At 37.9% G+C, this 21,277-nt stretch overlaps 1 protein-coding gene across 1 annotated transcript in view; it reads right to left on the minus strand.

Moving 5' to 3' along the window:
- Nucleotides 1-21,277, minus strand: part of kidins220b (kinase D-interacting substrate 220b) — a 77,747-nt gene that overhangs the window by 42,639 nt on the left and 13,831 nt on the right. The window contains 9 exon segments of the mRNA XM_052024536.1: nt 9,347-9,524; nt 11,206-11,304; nt 12,881-12,979; nt 14,522-14,620; nt 15,538-15,735; nt 17,507-17,605; nt 20,610-20,647; nt 20,650-20,707; nt 21,157-21,255. Of these exon segments, the coding sequence (XP_051880496.1) occupies nt 9,347-9,524; nt 11,206-11,304; nt 12,881-12,979; nt 14,522-14,620; nt 15,538-15,735; nt 17,507-17,605; nt 20,610-20,647; nt 20,650-20,707; nt 21,157-21,255 (967 nt within the window).

The raw sequence follows: 21,277 nt of genomic DNA on the forward strand, positions 1-21,277 counted from the left end.
GTTTGAATGTATAGAATTAATGCATGAGAACTAACCAAGCTAATCCAACAAAGCTACGACACAGGCATCTAATTGACACAATGGAATTTACCAGGCAAGTCCCATAGACAAATCTGGCAATTAGTCTATTCCCAGTTACCAAAGTGATGGGAAGTGTTGCCAGCAGTGCTCTCAAGCACCCATTATTCACTAGACACCTGGACAATCATGTTTACTTTAGATTATTAAGATCACTTGGCCCAGAGCTCATTGCAACCTGGTCCAAAAGAGCTGAACTCCAGTTGCAGGACAAAAGTGACTGTTCTTGAGATTGAGCCATATTTGGATTTAGTTTTTTTTTATTAAGAAGGCAATAGGAATAAAAATGGAAATCTTTCCACTGGCTGGAATTCTATCTAGTACAAAGATAATTGTGGTTGTTAAGGGCCAATCACAGTAGTTCCTAGACATTCCTGCAGAGTTTCTCAGAGCAATATTCAACCATCTTCAGCTATTTCATCCGTGACCTTCCCTCTGAAGTGGAGATATTTGCTGATGACTACAAAGTGTTCAGTTCTATTCGCAACCCCTCAAAGAATAAGGTAGCCCATGCCTGGATGTAGTAAGTCTTGGACAACATTCAGACGGAGATGATACATAGCATTCTTGCTTTAGAGGTTTCAAGCAATAAAAGCAGAGAATACCATAAATATTCAGTGGGTCAGGGAGCATCAATGAAGAGAAACAGAAGTAACATTTCAGATCAGTAATTCTTCCAGTTATGATGAAGGGTCATTGACCTAAAATGTCCACTGTTTCTCTTTCCATAACCTGCTGGGTATTTCTGGCATTTCCTATTTTTGTTTCAGTAAGTTCCTATGTTATTTTTTTAATGAAAAAAGGACAAGAATATGCCAGTGTCATACTACAATAGGGACCAGATCATTCTGATGAACAATTCATCAACATCTCATCTGGGCTAGTTTTGGGCCTCCAACAATTGTAATAGTAGTTGACAATGTTTTGACTATTACTAATGCTTGACTGAAGAGATTGAATTGAATTGGTGTATTATTGTCACTTCTACAGAGATACAGTGAAAAACTTGTCTTGCATACCGTTCATACGGATCAATTCCTTACACAGTACATTGAGGTAGTACAAGGAAAAACAATACAGAATGCAGAGTAAAGTGTTACAGCTACAAAGAAAGTGCAGTGCGGGTAGACAATAAGGTGCAAGGTCATAACAAGGTAGATTGTGAGGTCAAGAGTCCATCTTATCGTACCAGGGAACCGTTGAATAGTCTTATAACAGTGGGATAGAAGCTGTCCTTAAGCCTAGTGGTACGTGCTTTCAGGGTTTTGTATCTTCTGCCTGATGGGCGAGGGGAGAAGACAGAATGTCCCAGGTGGGTGGGGTCTTTGACACTGTACAAGAAAGAAGGTTTTAGATTTCTGGGGCACTGGGACATGATATGGGGAAGGTGAAACTTATACAGGCTGGACTGAAACTAGGAAGGCAACAAGGGTGCATGAGAAAATACTGGTAGGTAAAAAACCAAAAATCCATGATAAAAGGAATGAGTAGCTTCTATGAAGCACCAATATAGGAGCCTGTGGTTGGAGGAGGCTTTGCATATGGCTTCAAAAGGAGGAGGGGTTGGTGGGGGTGGAAGAAGAATATTGACACTCAAATAAAGAAAGAAAAATGTGAAATATTGGAAATAATAAGAGAGAATGGTCAAGCACCTTTAAAAGTGGATAAATTGCCAGATGATGATAAAAATGCTTCCCAGAGGAGAAAAACTTGCAAGCATCATTTGCTGACCATCATGTTTGAAACCTCTTTGGCTAGAAGCATGGAGGAACATGACAAATTTAACACTGCTGGTTAGAAAATTGATAGGCCAACTATCTATAGGCAAGACATGCTATGGAGATAAAAATTCCAAAGGACAACAGAAATCAGAATTTAGGCATTAACATTTCAGCATTTTTTTGCAAATTAGCACAAATTGATTAAGCTTAGTTGGCATGAATTTATAAAGCAAGGTCACATTTGAACAAATCTTTGGAGAGATAACTAGAAGGGAGAATGAGAGTGAAATACTGATGTAGTCCATGTAGATTTTAGCAAGGCATTTGACATGTTCCCACAATGGCAGATTGAACATGAAAATAAAAGTCTGTGGGATCTAAGAAAAGTGGCCAGAAAGATTGAAAACTGGCTCAATGGGAGAAAACAAAGGAGTTTCAGTGACTGGAGGGATGCGTCCCATGGGGTTCCACAAGGCTCAATATTAGGTTCCTTTTTTTTTTGTTATAGCAACTGATGACATAGACTTAATGCACTGATCATGCCCTGTGGTTCACCACACTTAGCCAAGTGGTTGATGGTGGGGAAGAATGGCTGCAGGAAAATATCAATGGAATAGGCAGGAAAACACAAAGGTGGCAATTGGAATGCAATACAGAAAGTGAGGTAATATAATCAGCAGCGAGGCAAACAAGAAGGGGAATACACAATTAATGATAAGAAAGCAAGAACTGTAGAGCAGAAGAGGTATCTTGGTGTGCACACTCAAAGGTCCACAAACGTCTTTATAAACAAATAAATTGAATACAAGAATAGGGAGATCAAGCTTATTCCTCAAATTATGCCATAGACATATTTTATCAGGGTGTGCAAAATTATGAGAGGCAGTAACAGGGCGAACAGGCTGCATTTCTCATGACATAAAGATTGTTAACTAGGGGACAGATTTTCAAGTTGATTGGCAGCAGGATTAGACCAGAGGGGAACAAAAAAATTACTCCAGGTTAGATGGGGACGTGGATTTGATGGCTGAAACCCTTACGACAATCAAGTAGTAGATGGATGTGTGCTTGAGGACGACGGACTGACATGTGAGCAACCTAAATAGCTCCATTTTGACATTACTCGAAGGCAATTTCATGTGCTTAATTCTATAAAGTTCTATAAATAGCACATTAAATGCTGGTTTATTGCATATAACGCTTGGCATTGCTTGCAAAGAGAAATATAAAACTAAAAAAAGGTCTCTGTTTAAAAATAAAGTTTCTCAAGATAGTCAATTTTTTTCTCTCTCTGAGTTCTTTAGAAATCTCTTCCTTGAATATTTTTCAGGCAAAAGTAAATAGAATTTTGATAAGAAAGGGGCTGAAAACTTTCCAAGAATGCAAAGTTGAGCTGAAATCAGATCAACTGAAATCTTGTGGGATCAACTGGCTTATGCCTACTCCTAAACCATACGCACATTTTATAACCTCACAGCTCCTTGGTTTCACAACCAACACCAATGTTGCAATTGGTCAGTTCTTCTCAAATCAACAAGTCTAAATTTTTGGTGCAAGATTCTAACATACCTTTGGAGGAATACTAAAACACTCAAGCATTACACCCAAGAAATCCAGACAAGATGTTTTGTATGCTACATTTCAAGTGGCTCCTTGCTTTCCTTCCACTGCTTTTCTAAAAGATAGTTATTTCCCTGTTCAAACTTTGGCCCCTCAAGGAAATAAACAGCATGATGGTTATAATGACTAACACGTTACCCTTGGACTTGGGTCAGGGAACTCCAAACCACACAAGTTTCCATTCCATTATTCACATTTTTATATACATCTCATTTTCAATGTGTGATGGAAGTAAAGAAATTAGAGCTGCTTTCTAAACCCAAGTGTAAAGAAATTGTTTTGCAGCACAATAACGCAAACCTGTCCCACTTGATGAAATACAAATCATATAGCTGTCTACACACATGTAATCCAACAACATGTTTTAGTTGCATACTCTGCAGCGTTGGTGTGCTAGTGGTGAGAGGACTGTACATTTAAGAGGATGGATGAGATACCTTGGTATCCAAGGTATCTCAAATGACATTGATCTTTACAAGTACTGATGGAACTACCTATCCAAGGCAATTGAACACACACCTGGCATGCAAATTGCAGGTGGCGCAAAGGCAAAGGAGAGTCAAGGGGTACGTCACTCTGACCTGCTCACAGTATTTCTCTGGCTGGTCAAGGCAAGCTTTTGGTTACTGGCGAATCCAATGATATTGATGGTGGATTTGATGATAATGCAAGAAGGTGGAGATTGTCATTGCTTGGGATTGTGTAGTGTGAACATTATTTGCCATCTAATTTGCCCAAGACTGGCCAGATCTTGCTGCATGCAGCACAACTGCTTTATTGGCTGAGAAACTACAAATGGAACCAAATCCCATGCAATGAATGAATAGCTCCACTTCTCTTCTGATAAATGAAGGTCAACGAAGAGGCAGTTGAAATGGCTACACTAAAAACACTTCCCTGAGGGACTCGTGCAGCAGTATCCTGGAATGGAGATGGTTAATTTCCAAAAGCCATGACTTTTGAGTTACCCAGTGGAGAGTTTTACCCATTTCCCATCGATTTCAATTTTACTGAAGCCCTTTAATTCCACAGTAGGTCAAATGCTGTTTTGATGTCAAAGGCAGTCCATATTCACCTCCCCTCTAGAATTCATGCTTGGCCCATGACTGTGATGTGTTCTGGAGCCAGTTGTCCTAGTATTCAAATTAAGCATGGGTGAGCAATGGAAGGTCAGTCTAACCAAATCAAGTCAAAGCCTCAGTGCTGTTGGCAATTTTTTTGTAAATGCACAATCCATAGGGAATTCTTGGATTGTAACAGAGTAGCTGGCACCCAGTATGTACATACACACACTTTCTCTCTCATTCCCCCTGCCTTCTTTCCCTCCCGGTAGCTGAAGACACAACTTCTGCTTTTACTTATTTTATTGCAGGTAAAATGGTCAGTTTCTCACCTCCCTTCCTTTCTTATTACAGCTACTGCCTTCACTTCCACTCTCTCTTCTTCTTTCTCTGACTAGAATAAATGAAGGTTTGACAGACTAACTGGTTTTCTAAGATATCTTACATAACCAATAACAAATCACTCAACTGGGACATTTAATGAATTCTCTTTATTATACATTCAGCATTACATACTTCATTGCCTGTTTTGTTTTGGAGTTTAGAGACATCTCATGGCTCTGTTGTTTATCTATTCTGTTTTTAATCTTCCTGTTCTGACCTGATTAGTGATCATGTAGTACTCTATTTATTTGCTGAAAATTATAAAATCAAAACAATTTTTTAAAATACAAAGCAAACAAAAAATTAAACACTACAAGGATACAAGTAACCTTAGCAGTATCCTCAAATGCATTACCATTATGTGCAAGTCAAGGGGAATTAAAATTTCAGGGGGACGGGAATACAGAATTCTCAAAGAGCTATGCTCAAGAGTTGTTGTTCCATGTTTCTGCCAGTTTTGGTTTATATTACAGACAAAAAGCATTAAACCCAGTTCCATTCATTTGAATGTCACTGAAACTAAAATAAGCTGATAAAATGTCAAAAATGCCAAAATATCAGAAGCATTTAGAAATTGCAATGATAGTCAATATAAAAGAAACCATCTTACTTATAATATGGAACTCTCATGAACTCCATGGAGAGACTGGGGCTTATACCAACAAGACAACTAATATATTATCAATGTTTTATTCACTGTTAGTAAATAACAGAGCTGATTTTCAGAAATAATACACAAAAAGTGCTGGAGGAACTCAGCAGGTCAGGCAGCATCCATGGAGGGAAATAAACAGTTGATGTTCCGAAATGTTGACTGCTTATTTTCCCTCCATGGATGCTGCCTGACCTGCTGAGTTCCTCCAGCAGTTTTTGTGTATTGCTCCAGATTCCAGCATCTGTAGAGTTTTGTGTCTCTGATTTTCAGAAATGTTTGTTTTATATTTTGCTCTGCCTCCAGTTTTACCACCCAAGAAGCTTAATATTCCAGGGTTTTGATGTTTTAGAGAGGGAGGCAAGAGGGGGCTGGGGTAAGTTGCACTATCAGGGACAATATCACAACTGCACTCAGAGGGAAATAATGGAGGGCTCACCAACCAAGTCTATATACAGGTAAAACTCAAAAATAAGAAAGGTGCAATCACCCTGATGGGATTATACTACAGATCCCCCAATAGTCACTAGGACATTTGAGAAACAGATATGCAAGCAGATTAGGGAAAGATGCAAAATCAACAGGGTTGTTGCTGTGGGCGACTTCAACTTCCCTAATATAGACTGGGACCTCCTTAGTGCAAGGGGTTTAGACAGGGCAGAATTTGTTAGGTGCATCCAGGAGGGTTTCTTAAATCAGTATGGAGATAGTCCAACGAGAGGAGGGGCCATACTGACCTTGTGTTGGGAAATTAGCCTTGCCAGGTGACTAACCTTTCAGTGGGAGAACATTTAGGGAACATTGACCACAACTCCTGAAGTTTTAAAATGGCTATAGATAGGGATAAGTATGGACCTTGGTGGGAGAGTATTAAATTGGAGCAGGATAAATTACCAGAGTATTAGGAGGAACTCGGGACAGTTAATAGGGAACAGCTATTTTTGGGCAAGTGCACATCTGACATGTGGTGGGTATTCAAAGACCAACTGTACAGAGCACAGGACAGTTATGTTCTAGTAAGGAAGGACAAGGATGGCAAGGCAAGGGAACCTTGGATGTCAAGACAGGTGGCGAATTTAGTCAAGAAGAAAAAGGATGCTCATGTAAGGTTTAGGAAGCTAAAAATCTAATGGAGCCCTTAAGGGTTAGAAAGCAGCTAGAAAAGAACTCAAGGGAATTAGGAGGGGCCGTAAAAGGTCCTTGGCAAGTAGGAATAAAGAGAATCCTAAGGCATTCTATCCATACATCAAGAGCAAGAGGATAACTAGGGAGAGGGTAGGACCACTCAAGGATAAAGGAGGGAACATGTCCTTGGAGGGAAGGATGTGGGGAAGGTCCTAAATGAGTACTTTGCATCTGTATTTACCAAGGAGAAGGATGTGGAGGATAGTGAGATCAGTGTGGAGCATGCTAATATGCTAGGGCATTTTGAGATAAAGAAGGTAGTGTTGCTTCTCTTAAAGAACATTAAGGTGGATAAAGTCCTCGGGGCTTAATGGGATATATCCCAGGTTATTGAGAGAGGCAAGAGAAGAGATTGCTGGGGCCTTGACCAAAATCTCTCTGTCCTCTCTTGCCACAGGCGAGGTCCCAAAGGACTGACGAGTAGCTAGCCCATTATTCAAGAAAGGAAGTAGGGATAATCTTGAAAACCATAGACTAGTGAGTTTCACGTCAGTAGTAGGGAAGCTATTGGAGAGGATTCTTAAGGATAGGATTTATCAGCATTTGGAAAACCATAGCCTAATTAAGGACAGTCAGCATGGCTTTGTGCAGGGCAAGTCATGTCTTACTAACTTGATCAAGTTTTGAGGTGGTGACAAAGGTACTTCTGTGGGTGTTGTCTACGTGGATTTTAGCAAGGTGCTTGACAAGTCCCTCATGGTAGGCTCATCCAGAAGATTAAGATTCATGAGATCCACAGTCACTTGGCCGTTTGGATTCGGAATTGCTTGCCCGTAGAAGACAGAGGATAGTGGTCAATGGGACTTATTCTGGCTGGAAGTCTATGACAAGTGGTGGCCCACAGGGATTTCTATTGTTTGTGATATACTGTATATATAAATACAGAAGGTATACATAGGCTTGCCTTTATTAGTTGAGGTATTGAGTTCAAGAGTCAGGAAGTTACGTTGCAGCTTTAAAAAACTCTAGTTGGCCGCATATGGAGTACTGCATTCAACTCTTGTCGCCCCATTATAGCAAGGATGTGGAGGTTTTGGAGAGGGTGCAGAAGAGGTTTACCAGGATGCTGCCAGGATTAGAGGGCATGTGCTACAAGGAGAGGTTAGACAAACTTGGGTTGTTTTTTCTGGAGCAGCGGAGGGTGAGGGGAGACCAGATAGAAGTTTATAAGATTATGAGAGTCATAGATAGACAGACAGCAGGTATCTTTTGCCCAGGGTCGAAATGTCTAATACCAGAGGGCATGCATTTAAGGTGAAAGGGGGTAAGTTCAAAGGAGATGTGCGTGGCAAGTTTTTTTTGGTACGAAGATTGGTGGGTGCCTGGAATCCACTACCAGGGATGGTAGTGGAGGCCGGTATGATAGAGTCATTTAACAGGCTCTTAGAAAGGCACGTGGATATGCAGAGAATGGAGGGATATGGACAATGTGTAGGCAAAAGGGACTAGTTTAGTTAGGCATTTAATTATTAGTTTAATTAGTTCAGCACAACATCATGGGCCAAAGGGCTTGTTCCTGTGCTGTACTGTTCTGTGTTCTACACAAGAGAAAACATTGTACCCTAAATTGATTATGACACAGTAATCTTCTCTATCTAACCATTATTTAAATCTAAAGTCAGGCGTTAAATTTATAATTACTCTTAGTTTGGTCCAGTTTCTAAACTATGGTACAGTCCAAGATAATTTTAGCCTTGGAAGTTCTTTTAAAAAATTCAAACTGTCAAAGAGCACAGGAAACCTGATACTGAAATAAGCTTGGCATAATCAGTCCATAACATTCAATGTGTTGATATTATAAGCCACTTACTAAGTTTAATTTAGTTATAACTGTGAATTATCCAGTTCTGGTCACCATAGTGGTAATAAAGGGGACTGACATAATATTAACACTTTTGATATTAGTTTGTCCACTTTTGTCCTCCTCCCATGACCTTTGTTAAGCCAAAGATTTTTGTAGGATTGTAGTTGAGATTAGCTTACTTACCCTCAGCCAAGAAAGCTTACCAGCGCCTCTACTTCCTCAAGAGGCTAAAGAAATTTGACATATTTCCTTTGACCCTCACCAATTTTTAAATTGATGCACCATAGAAAGCATCCTGGCTTGGTATGGCAACTGCTCTGCCCATGACTGCAAGAAACCGCAGAGAGATGTAGACACAGCTCAGCACATCACGGAAATGAGCCTCCCCTCCATGCACTCTGGCTACACTTCTCAGTGCCTCAGTAAAGCAGCCGACATCATGAAAGACCCCACCCACCCACCCCAGACATTCTCTCTTCCTTAAACAAAAATCAGACAGTAGATACAAATGCCCGAAAGTTTGTACTGCCAGGCTCAAGGACAGCTTCTATTCTGCTGTTATAAAACTATTGAAAGATCCCCTATTATGATAAAATGAACTCTTGACCTCTCAATCTACCTCGTTATGGCCTTGCACCCTACTGTCTACCTGCATTGCACTGTGACTTTAACGCTTTATTCTGCATTCTGTTATTGCTTTACCTTGTACTACCTCAATGCACTACTGTAATGAAATGATCTGTATGGATGGTATGCAAGATAAATTTTTCACTGTATCATCGGTACATGTGACGATAATAAACCAATTTACCAATCACACATAAACAAGCAAAGCTCTTACTTGCTCCAAATATCTGGGTCAAAATGCTTTTCTGATGGCTGCAATCTATGTTGTATGGTGTTTCGCCTGCTTTGTTCGGTCGGTATAGAAGACGTCCATCTTTAGGGTTTCTCAAGAGCAATTCTGCCAATTTCCTGCTTCGTCCACGGATTGCTATATGAAGTGGAGTGTCTCCTTTCTGAAATCATTGACAATGAAACTTTTCCTAATCATATATCCTCATTTGAAGAAAGCCACATAAAGACATTCAGAATACAACAAAACTCAAATAATCCAGTATCCAATTGGTTGGAAATCATGATGGTTTGGCACCTGGCACCCTTGTGGGTCTAGGGTATAAGCCAGGGATCTGGAGTGCAAGCAGAATGCATGGCCAGAGCTGGAGATGCAGCTTCAAATTGAAAAGTACAAACTGAAACTTAAAACTGAAACTCACCAAGTCCTATTTTCCACTCCCTTTAAACTCACCTGGTCTCAGTTTCCCACTCCCTTGAAACATGGGGAGCAATACCACCAGTTCAATTTTTGTTATTTCCCTGCATCCTTTGAAACTTATTCTCATACACACATCCATCTACTCTCCTTTGATTCTTTTTTGCAATGAGGGGTAATTTCCAGCAGCCAAATCAATCAGCAAGCACGTCTTTGGGATGTGGGAGGAAACCAGACTAAAACAATCCTGTCCCTGCAAGAACATGCAAACTCTGCACCAGCAGTACCCAAGGTCAGGAGTAAGCACAAGTTCCTGAAGCTGAGAGGCCACCCAATTCTCACTAAATGGAAATGCAATGTCCAGTCATGCAAAAGTTATATGTGGATTATTTCAAAGTACTTCTACAAATGATATGGATTTACTTTAAAAATGCTGCAAGCAGTTCAGGATCGTTCAGGAGAGCAGTGATCTCCACTTCCTGGTAGCCCATGAGTTTTGTGCAAGGTCTGAGGACTTGATCTTCAAATATCATTTTCCTCAATCACCCCAAAGGAAGGAATAATAGGCTACATTAAGGCTGAATGATGAGAGGCCTGGACAAGTTGATTAGCTGTTGCAAAGAAACTGCCATTTCCAAATACTGTGGTCCGACTTCTGCAGCATGGCAAGTAATGCAAGCTTGCTTCAGGAGGACTTACTTCATGCCAGTCTTAATAGAGAATGAATTACTAAGAAACACCTGGTGCATCATTCAAATCACAATTACCTATCTCAATAAAACCATCAGTAATCTGCCCCCATTCCCCAGGAAATCTCCATATACACACACTGCTGCAAACTGAACTTTCCCATTCTCTCCCAAATAATACTCTAGCATGCTCAATATCAAGACAAATTTGGGGCCCACGTTTTTAACCCAAGCTTTATTTCTCTATCTGTTGATGGTAAATTGGAGTGTTTGCAAGGTTTGATCCAAAATTCTTTTAAAGTGGTTTATCTCTGCTGTCTCATTCACAATTAAGTTCAAAGCCAACATGTCTACTCAGTAATTCACCTGAAGTATTATTAAAATGAAACTGAACCTAATAAAAATTAATTTTTGGGATTCAATTTTAGAATAAAAAAAACAAGCTGAGAACAGTGAGTGGATATGAATGCAGTTAGGAGGTACATAAGTAATAAAACACAATTAAATGCAAGGCAGCATTAATGCAGATTAGTAATACAATGAACTACAAACTTAGTTCAAATACAAGGAATTCTTTTTATATAAATGCTGAAAATTTAGTGATGCTTACCAAGAGCTACTGTGCAGAATTTGCTCTGCAGCAATTTAAGAAAACTATGACTGACTTAAATTATTGCTGTCACATGAAAGTATAAGGAATGAAATCCTTATCAAATTACATACAAAAGCAGTTGTTACCTTATCTACTGCAGAGACTTTAGCACCTTTGTCCAATAAAAGTTCAACTATCTCAATATTTCGCATTTTAGTTGCTTTAATGAGAGGTGTCTCACCATCCTGAAAGTGAAGGAACTTTGTTAATTTTAAGATCAGTACCAGAAGCATCCTATAACCTAACAAATATTGCCATCCTGTTTGACGACAATATTGCCATAAAGCAAGCTTTTTGCTGAGTTATAGCAATTCTCAAGGATGCTGCTCGAAATAACTTCCCAGCAACCACCAGTTAGAGGTTGAAAACTGAAATCATTGACTAACAGTTCCAGTGAATAAAGATTTCATTTAAAGGTTGTAATACAAAATATCACATACTGCAGATGACATGAAAATTAAAATGAACAAAATTGTGATGAAAAGTACCATTAGAAATATTAATATTAAGAAAACAAAAAGGTTCCAGTTAATATACCCAGAGTTAACCAGGCTGCATACAACACAAGCTAAGCTCAAGTAAAGCTTCCTTTACACTTCTCACATTTTAACAGCATTCCTATAAGGGAGTAAATTATTCATTCGGTTTCCTTATTGGTATCCTGTGGTTTGAGTGTCTTGTCATCAGAATGAAAGGGAAACAGAATTTGTATTAATAAAAACTTGATTACAACTTTACTGACTTATTTATTCAGGGCAATTAAAGACAGCAGAGAAAGGAGTATTTTACCAACAGAAAGAGACAGGTCAAACCCAAATGAAACAAGACACCAGATCTTGTGATATATCTAGTTAATTAAGTTCTCCATGCATGTTTAGATTTCCAACAGCATTGCTAGAATTGCAAGTTATAAGAGTACTGCGAAGAAACCAGTGCATCGGGGTGATAAACAGTGCATCTGCTTATCCAGTTTTCTGGACTGAGAAACAAACAACAGAAGTACAAAGTAGAAGGATGAAGCAGGCAAGAGTGAATTCAATGACATATCAAGGGTATGAGGAGAAATTAAGAAATGGACAAATGATTGCATTAATAGTAGAAATAAAGTACAGAACAATGCAAAAGGGAGGAAAGTCCAAACCGATTATTGCTCATTTTTTGGACGAGAGACACTGATTAGAAGCCACAGACAGTAATTACATTGAGGAAAAAGGCACACATTGCCTTTTAAGAACTAGTCATTTCTGTTGGTCATTCAATGAACAATAAATGTGCAAATGTTGTAATTTCACTAAAATTAGGGGGAAGACAATAGCAAGTGTCGTCTTCATGAAGACGCTGATAGAGCAGCTCAAGTTGGCCAGCAACATGTGCAGATTCATAATTCACAAAATAATTTCTTCTCTCCACAATAATTTTCATATAAATAAAATGAGTACACCAAGTAAAATCTGTTATACAAATATTCTAAATAAAAACATTGACCAATACCAGAAATAATATAACCCAGCAAATATAAAGGTCTCACAAGTATAAACAAGCATCTTAAAATTTGCTAATACCATTTAAGGCATTAAGTTGGAACACCGAATTGGGAAAGAAATCTATTGCATAATCAAAGTTATTGCATCAGACCTGTCAAGAGGTATGTAAATTGGACCATTCCTTCCTAGAACAACTTGAAAGAAAAGAAGTAAAAAATCAAATTAAAACAACTTTAGCACTATTTAATACTGCAATGATTCTGGTATCTAGTCATACCTTAATACAGATTTCTGTGTCAGGATTGCACTGAAGAATATCTCTTACTATGGTTGCATTTCCTTTCTCCACAGCCCAGTAGAGAGCAGTTTTATTATCCTAAAAACATTGTCAGAAGAAATGATAGCAAAAATTTAATTAAAATTCAATATCACTCAATGCTTACTTTGTTGAAAGTGGGGCCAGAAGGGCTTCCTTTTTCTTAGGAACCCAATATTCAATGTTAAAATGTCAGCCTTAGCTCAGAGGCATTACTGCCTCCTGCGAATAGAAGGGTTGGTGCTTTCAAACCTCACCCTAGAGCAGAGGCTGACTTTGCAATAAAGCATATTTATCCATTGTTCTACAACACTAAAAAGGAATTGTCTAATTATCTCTCTTGTAGGAGTTTGCAGGTCATTACTGGAGAAGTGTTATTTGGTTATTATTGCAATGCTGTGAGGACACTGTGACCCATTTGAGCAAAGTTTTTCCTCAGCCCTTCCCCCCCCCAGCAGTAATTACTCTTCAGAAACAATTTATTGCTATAAAGTGGCAATAGGTGCCTTGAGATTACTCCTTCCTCATCACTTGAAAAACTTTAAACCAAAGTGTTTGAGCTGTGATTCAAATATCATTATGCTTGGTGCAGGAACTAAAAAAAACATAAAAATTGCTATTTTTCCTTGGGTACTGGGTTACCATGGCATGCTAACAAACTTACGTTTCCCTGAATCAACAGCACAACAGAAAAGTTGAAAAAGGATGATCATTTAACAATTTTGCTGATGTAGTAGTGCAGTTAGTGGAGCTGCTACCTCACAGCACTCGTGACCCAGATTCAATCCTGACCCTCAATGCTGTCTGTAGGTTTCCTACAGGTACTCCAGTTTGCTCCCACATCCCAAAGACATGAAGATTGGGACATTAATTTGCCACTCTACTATGTAGGTGAGTGGTAGAATCTGGGGGTGGGGGGAGAAAGAGTTGATAAGAATATGGGAAAATAGGATTGGGGTAGGATTAATGTAAATGGATGCTTAATGCTCAGTACATTCTTGGTGGGCCAAAGGACTAGATTCTTTGTTGTACAATTATGACTCCAGTTCATAATCCCTCCTTCTGACCTGAAATGCCATACCCTAGTATCAGCTCCATCCCACTTTTGAATTTTATATTGTACCTTAAAGATTCAATTCATGACTAAATCAGGAAAGTACTTTAATATCTTCTAGTACCTATTCTTTATGTATAAGCCAAGAAAAATTCCATCAGAAATCTAAATATATTAGAGGGATATGGGCCAAACACAGGCAAATGGGACTGGCTTAGATGGGAATCTTGGTCGGCCCAGACCATTTGGGCCGAAGCACCCGTTTCTGTACTGTATGACTCTATATTCCTACAAGAGAATTCATTGCACAAGTAATTTCTAGTCAATAAATAAGTGGCAGATGGAAATCCAGAATATCTTTCTTTGTTCACATTCCATAACTCTGACCCATTGCCTTGTACACAATATTCTTCTCCATGGGTAGAGGACCAATATTCTTGCAGAAAGCAGGTGACCAGTCTACAATCATGATCTCCAGTTTGGTGTAAAACCTGTCCCCTCTGACATTTACTCTGACATTAATTATCTAAATCTACGTTTACACTTACCGTTCCTTTTATATCTATGTCAGCATATTTCTGCAGTAGAGCCCTCACAATCTCCACATGGCCACCTTTAACAGCACCAATTAGTACGGTATCACCACTCTGAAATAAAAATGTACATGGAGAATTCTCTCACAAACAATCTTACAACAATGAGAATTAGAATATAAAGGCAAAACTGAAACTAGTAACAAAATTCCAGTGTGAAAGGTCAAGCTGAAGTCAGATTAGGCTTTCGACAGGCAAAAAACAGTTAAACCCCAAAACATGATCTACATGGTGATAGGTGGCAGTGGTACTGCTACTGCTACCGGAGCTGTTGCCCCCCAGTTCCAGTGACCCAGACTCGATCCTGATCTCAGTGCTGTCTGTGTGGAGTTTGCACATTCTCCCCATGACCACGTGGATTTCTTTTAAGTGCTCTGATTTTCTACCACATGCCAAGGATGTGCAGGTTGGTGGATTAACTGGCCAAAGTAAATTGCTCCAAGTTTGTAGGTACAAGGTATATTCTGTGAAGAGTTGATGGGAATGCAGGGGAGAATAAAATGGGATTAGTACAGGATTATTGTAAATGGGTGCTTGGAAGTTAATGGGCTAAAGGACCTGTATATCTCTATGACTCTTGATGATTACACTTCCTTGTTGTGGGCTACAGACAAAAAAAAAATCAGAAACAATGTCCAGGCAGTTTCAGAAGGGACAGTGTGACAGACAGACAGAGAAAAAAAAATGAGCATGAAATTAAAGACAGTCACAATATCTCTTAGCAGAAAGCTTCAATGACTATAAGAAAATCTTAAAGTTATTAAATTTTATTTAAAATCACAAAGAATTTTTTATTTCAACAAGCCTACAAATAATAAATTACTAGTTACAAGCAGCTGGGAGCCAAAAGTTGCAAAATCCACACTTTTTCCGAGACTTATAACTTCAAGTGAGAATGTATACTGATGTGGTTAACTTCAATTAAGTTCTTCTGAAAAATTACTACTATGGTAAAAAAAACATAAACAAACCCGGTCAGGGATGTTGACGTAAGTGCCAGCATCTAACAGATCCTGAACAATCTCAATGTGACCTTCCTTCGCAGCAATCATCAAAGCTGTATTTCCATCTTTATCAGTCAAATTGACATTTGGATTACGATTTAGCAATTCCTTCACTTCTTCAGTGTAGCCACCTTTAACAGCCACTATTAAAGCTGTCATGGAGTTCTACAAAAAGGCACGGGCAAAGAAAGATTAAAAAAACAAAGTTTAACATAATTAATACTTTTCTAACATTATCGACTATAGTTTGTCCACAATATCATCACCTCCTTATGAGGAGATAGCTAATACATCTATTAATTTAGGTTTTATCTTACTGTACACAGGGAGTGAAGAGCAAGCATAATCTTTAGGTTATTCAGGGTGAAGAGAGATATTAAATAACTGAACAGATAGGCATGTACTTTACAATGAACTTCTGGGGAGTTGGGGTGCTGTTAATACAGGAAGGATGTGGCAAGTACAGATGGACATTATTAAACTCCCAAAATCTGTAAGTTATTGCCAAACAAAATTCTATGAAGGTGAGGCACACATTTTGAAAGGATGAATCAGGAAGTTATGTACTCCTTGCAGAATAAGTGACCAAATTGGGTATTATTTATTTGCAAAGGACAAATTAAGATGTTTAAAAAAAAAGATTTAAAAATTGCAATAAAAATTGAGGAACAACTTGCCAGGGGCTTTGAGAGAGCCATGAATAAAAAGGGTAAAAGCAGGCTGGGAATTTGTTTTATCTGTGAATTTTTTAGAGGAAGCAGAAGCTTAAAAAGATAACACAATCCCAAAGAAAGGTAAAATATTAAATTTAACATTGAAAGGTAGATTGCCATCAGTTTCTTTAATTGGGAAAAGTGCAGTGCAAAATTAACACAAAATTATAAGAAATTATTTGGTGCGCATTTCCTGGATTGTGTGCATCAGGACCATTCTTCAAAGCAATCTTGGGTTCTAAGATTTCAAATGGGGCGTGGGGCAGGAAGCCATTGTGGAAAGTTGTGATAATGTTAAAAGGGAGCAAGCTAATGTCAAAATACGTGTTTTATCCCATCACTGTACAAACCCAGCATCCTCTACACTTATACTATTGCAAAAGTGGAGAACCCAAAAAGAAAACTCCATAGGTTTTTGAAAAGAATTCCATTACATAGCATACATATAGGGCAAATGTTGAAATGTGTGATAGAATTACTAGTCTCCTGGTAGAGAGGTAGATTTTTCAATAAACTATGGGCAGAATTGAAAAGGAAAGGGAAGGGAAAGGAAATTAAACAGGAAGTGCCTGAGCCAATAATGGTTGTAAAAAAGATTAACACTCCCCGATAATAATAAACTTACAGCAGATTAAGTTATCTTGTTGCCTTTAAGACCATTTTCAAAATCACAAAACAGTTGGTAACAATAAAACTTATAAGTAAATAACTGTTTATGCACCAGATATAGTAACTTGATATCCATGCAGAAGATCAGTGTTACTTATTGCGATGTTTTAATAAAACACCTCTCCTCACTGAAGCTATTGCAACATTGTGTTTTTGTTAAATTTAATGTTATTAAAATCACCACTTTGCTATATCAGCCATTCTGAAAATTGCTACACTTGTACCTTAATCATTCAAAGTTGACTTAAATAACTACGTACAAGCATCATATCACAAAAAGTAACTTTTCAAGTCAATCCAAGTTAGAATATCAAGTCACGAGAGTTAATTATGTACATTATATGAAACTAAGCATGCACGTTTAACTCAAATGTATTCAGAGATTTTATCTAAATATACTTGCAGAATGAAGGTCCTTTGCTGTGCAAAAATTCAAGAGCATTTCACTACACATTATAAATATTAACTTACAATATATTATTTAATCTTTTTCAAGTTTCAAAACTAATTTTAAACACATTTCACATTAAACAAAAATCACTGCAAATACATACTGCTCCTTCTTGATCAACATCCGCACCCATTTCCAACAAATGCTTCACACATTCGAGATGACCCTTTCTGGCAGCCCAGATCAATGGAGTTGTTCCATACTAAAAAACATTAAACATTCTTGAAAATATATGAAAATATTCTCAAATGTATCATTTCAATGTTTTCTATAATTCACACATTGAGCTGTTCCTGACCTACAAAGATTCACCCAAATGATCTTCAGAAGTGATAGTACATCCCTCCTAAAGACATGATTAGAATTCTTACTCAAACAAGGCAAATAACAATTAAACATAATATTTGAAATTATTTTTATCGTGTCATTCACTTTGAAAATCTTTACTTCTGTTGTTTATCCTTTGGTCACAGTAAGTTACTTTTTCTTAAAGAAAACTTAGTTTACAAAATTCTTCTCTCAATTCTGGCAGAAGTTCTTAAAAAAATCAAATGTTTTGTAAGAATAGTTTTCAGCTACATATTCAATAATATTTTGCAATTAATTGAAGTGATGAAGTTATGCTATATCATCTTTATAAACAAATATAAAACTGGTTATCTGCTATTTTTCTACTTAAATTTCAAATTCTGGATCAAAATCTTAAAATAATTTATCCTCCATTTAACAATCAATTTATTTTGGTGTGCTCAAATCAGTACAAGAGAAAAAAAATGTAACCTTTCATCACAATTCTTCTACCACAAGTACATTACATCCCTAAAAGCTTCTTGATATCTTAATACAAAGTCAGTTAGAAAGATGGGTCATTTATTTTGGAAGGTACCCTTTATTCCTCCAATTAAAGTCACCTCTACTAACTGTAACATTGTTCCAGTTTGGAGAGCAAAGGACATCTCATAAAAAGTGAAAATATATGTCAGTAACGATAAACTTATTTGCACATGAACCATAAAAATGTTGCAAAAGTACTGAAATTTGAGGCAATCATTGGGTAAATATTTAGAAAGTAAAGAGGAAACACTGAAATGGAACTAATTGGTAGCTCTTTCACAGGACAAGCCCCAGCATGATGGACTGAATGACTTCCTTCTGGTCTATGAATTAACACAATCCATATTTTGAGACACAAAACCTCAGACATTACTACTCAGTAGCAGACAACTTTCATACTGCAAATCATGAAGAATAACAACCTAGCTTTTGATTATGCTGGGACACAGCCAAATTGTTTCATGTAAACAGTGTGCAAATATTTTCTATCTGAGAATATACCAGTGCATATTGAATTAGAGCACTAATATTCTTAAAGCTTAATATTCATTGCATTTTGGTCCCATGTCTTTGCGTAGTTTAATTAATTATTGGCTGGCTGAATGCACAAATCTACAGCACTTCTGTTTTTAGGTAGATTAAAAATTGAAGTATTCCAGTATTGATTGGCAGGCAGGAACAGGCTGGGTTTTAGGATCAAATTTAAAATCAAAAGCAAAAAAATCTAAATACTGTGTTTTATATTCTTTATTTATGGTAAATAAAATGATTATGGAACCTTAATTTACAGTGAACAAAAGCTTACATAGTTTAAAAAAACATAATAGTGCATGAGCAACTCCAATTTGGATGCTACTTCAAATATTCATGCTCATGCACTTCCCTTATAATGAAAACTACCAAATGTTAACTCGATATCACAAAATACAAGTTTCCTGAAATCATCCTAAAACTTTTGTTTCATTGGAGTGCACCTCTAATAGGTTAGAACTCAATCCTCCAAATGGATCTACCACTAATCTAACCTTCTGGCCAATAGGTCACTTGAATACTTTCTGCTTGGGAGCTACACCAAATCTGAAGAGAAGATTTTCTTAAAAACTTGCAGCAGAATAGGTACATAGGCAGCCTTTCAGCTGATAAAAAAGAGTAGGAACCATTAATTTTTGGATTTATTCTATTACGTATAAAAAGGAAAAAAAAGTAGTTTTAGAAAGAGTAAAATGTAAACAAAAGAAACATGTTGCAAATGCATTCACATGGCTTCCAAATACAACCAGACAATTCAGATTCCTAATACATCATTGAGAGATGACACCACTGTTGTTGGCAGAACCTCAGATGGCAATGAGGCGGCGTACAGGAGTGAGATAGATCGGCTGGTTGAGTGGTGTCGCCACAACAACCAGCACTCAACGTCAGCAAGACTAAGGAATTGATTGTGGACTTTAGGAAGGGGAAGTCAGGAGAACACAGACAAGTCTTTATTGAGGGGTCAGCGGTGGAAGGGGTGAGCAGCTTCAAATTCCTAGGTGTCAACATCTCAGAGGATCCATCTTGGGCCCAACACATTGATGCAATCACAAGGAAGGCACACCAGCGGCTCTACTTCATTAGAAGTTTGAGGAGATTTGGCATGTCACCAAGTACTCTTGCAAATTTCTACAGATGGCTGGTGGAGAGCATTCTGACTGGTTGCATCACCGCCTGGTATGTAGGCTCTAATGCACAGGATCGCAAGAGGCTGCAGAGGGTTGTAGACTCAGCCAGCTCCATCATGGGCACAACTCTCCCTGCTATCGACAACATCTTCGAGAGGCAGCACCTCAAGAAGGCAGCATCCATCATTAAGGACCCTCACCACCTGGGACATACCCTCTTCATGTTACTACCATCTGAGAGGAGGTACGGGAGCCTGAAGACCCACGCTCAATGTTTCAGGAACAGCTTCTTCCGCCTCCACCATTCAGACTTCTGAACAGTCCATGAAACACTACCTCATTATTCTTCTTTTGCACTATGTAATTTTGTAACTTAGTAATTTTTTATTTCTTTATGTCTTGCACTATACTGCTGCCACAAAACAACAAATTTCACGACATATGTCAGTGATAATAAACCTGATCCTGATAGTGATAGGAAATAATTTGAATAACATCAATGGTCTTCCCCTTTACTAGAAAAAGTAACTGCAATATTTCCGGTTGTAACTTTTATTTCCGCTAAATCTCAACGAGCACCCTTGAATCACGAAGAAGAAAAACAAATTGTATCGGATTTTCCTCTATCCATCAAATGGGAAAGATTACATTTTTGTTACACTCCAATGCACAAGCTAATTCAAAGGGCTTTATTATAGATTACATACTTACTTTGTCAGAACAGTTGACTTTGGCACCATGCTGCAGAGAAGTTTAACAATTTCATGATGTCCTCGTCCAGCCTGCCCAAATGATAGGGTAACACTATACTGTTGATTAAAGTAAAGCCCTGATTAAATGATTGCTTTTGAAACATGCTAAGACGTGAGGAAACATAAAAATTCATCAAGTATTTAAAATGTACCAAAATAAAACAATGGCGAAAGTTTATAAAATGGCTGGAATAGTGTGCCAGAGCCAAAACCATTAAAAATACAAAATTACTATTCAAAAATATTACTGAGACCCACAAAGCAATGAATAACAGTAATTAAAATAATTTGAAATGAAATAGAGATCTCAAAAAGGTTTGAAACTGATCATACATAAAAAAACTTGATCAATAATCTGTAAACTCATATCTTTTCATGCCCATGGTGGGGACACAGATTGCAAGGTATAACATAACATGTAGAAGACTAAATGAAATACACTGAAGAGAGTGGATATCAAGTTATACATGATTACCTTCAACATTGTTCAGAGACAAATCACTCACCTGTCCAGTAATATTCGGGTTTGCACCTTTCTCAAGTAGCAGCTTTGAAATTTCTATATGACCTTTGTATGCTGCCCACATAAGGGAAGTCCAGCCACCCTACAACATGCAATGTAAAATT

This window comes from Pristis pectinata, chromosome 10 (assembly GCF_009764475.1).
Source record: "Pristis pectinata isolate sPriPec2 chromosome 10, sPriPec2.1.pri, whole genome shotgun sequence".
NCBI classification, from domain to species: domain Eukaryota; kingdom Metazoa; phylum Chordata; class Chondrichthyes; order Rhinopristiformes; family Pristidae; genus Pristis; species Pristis pectinata.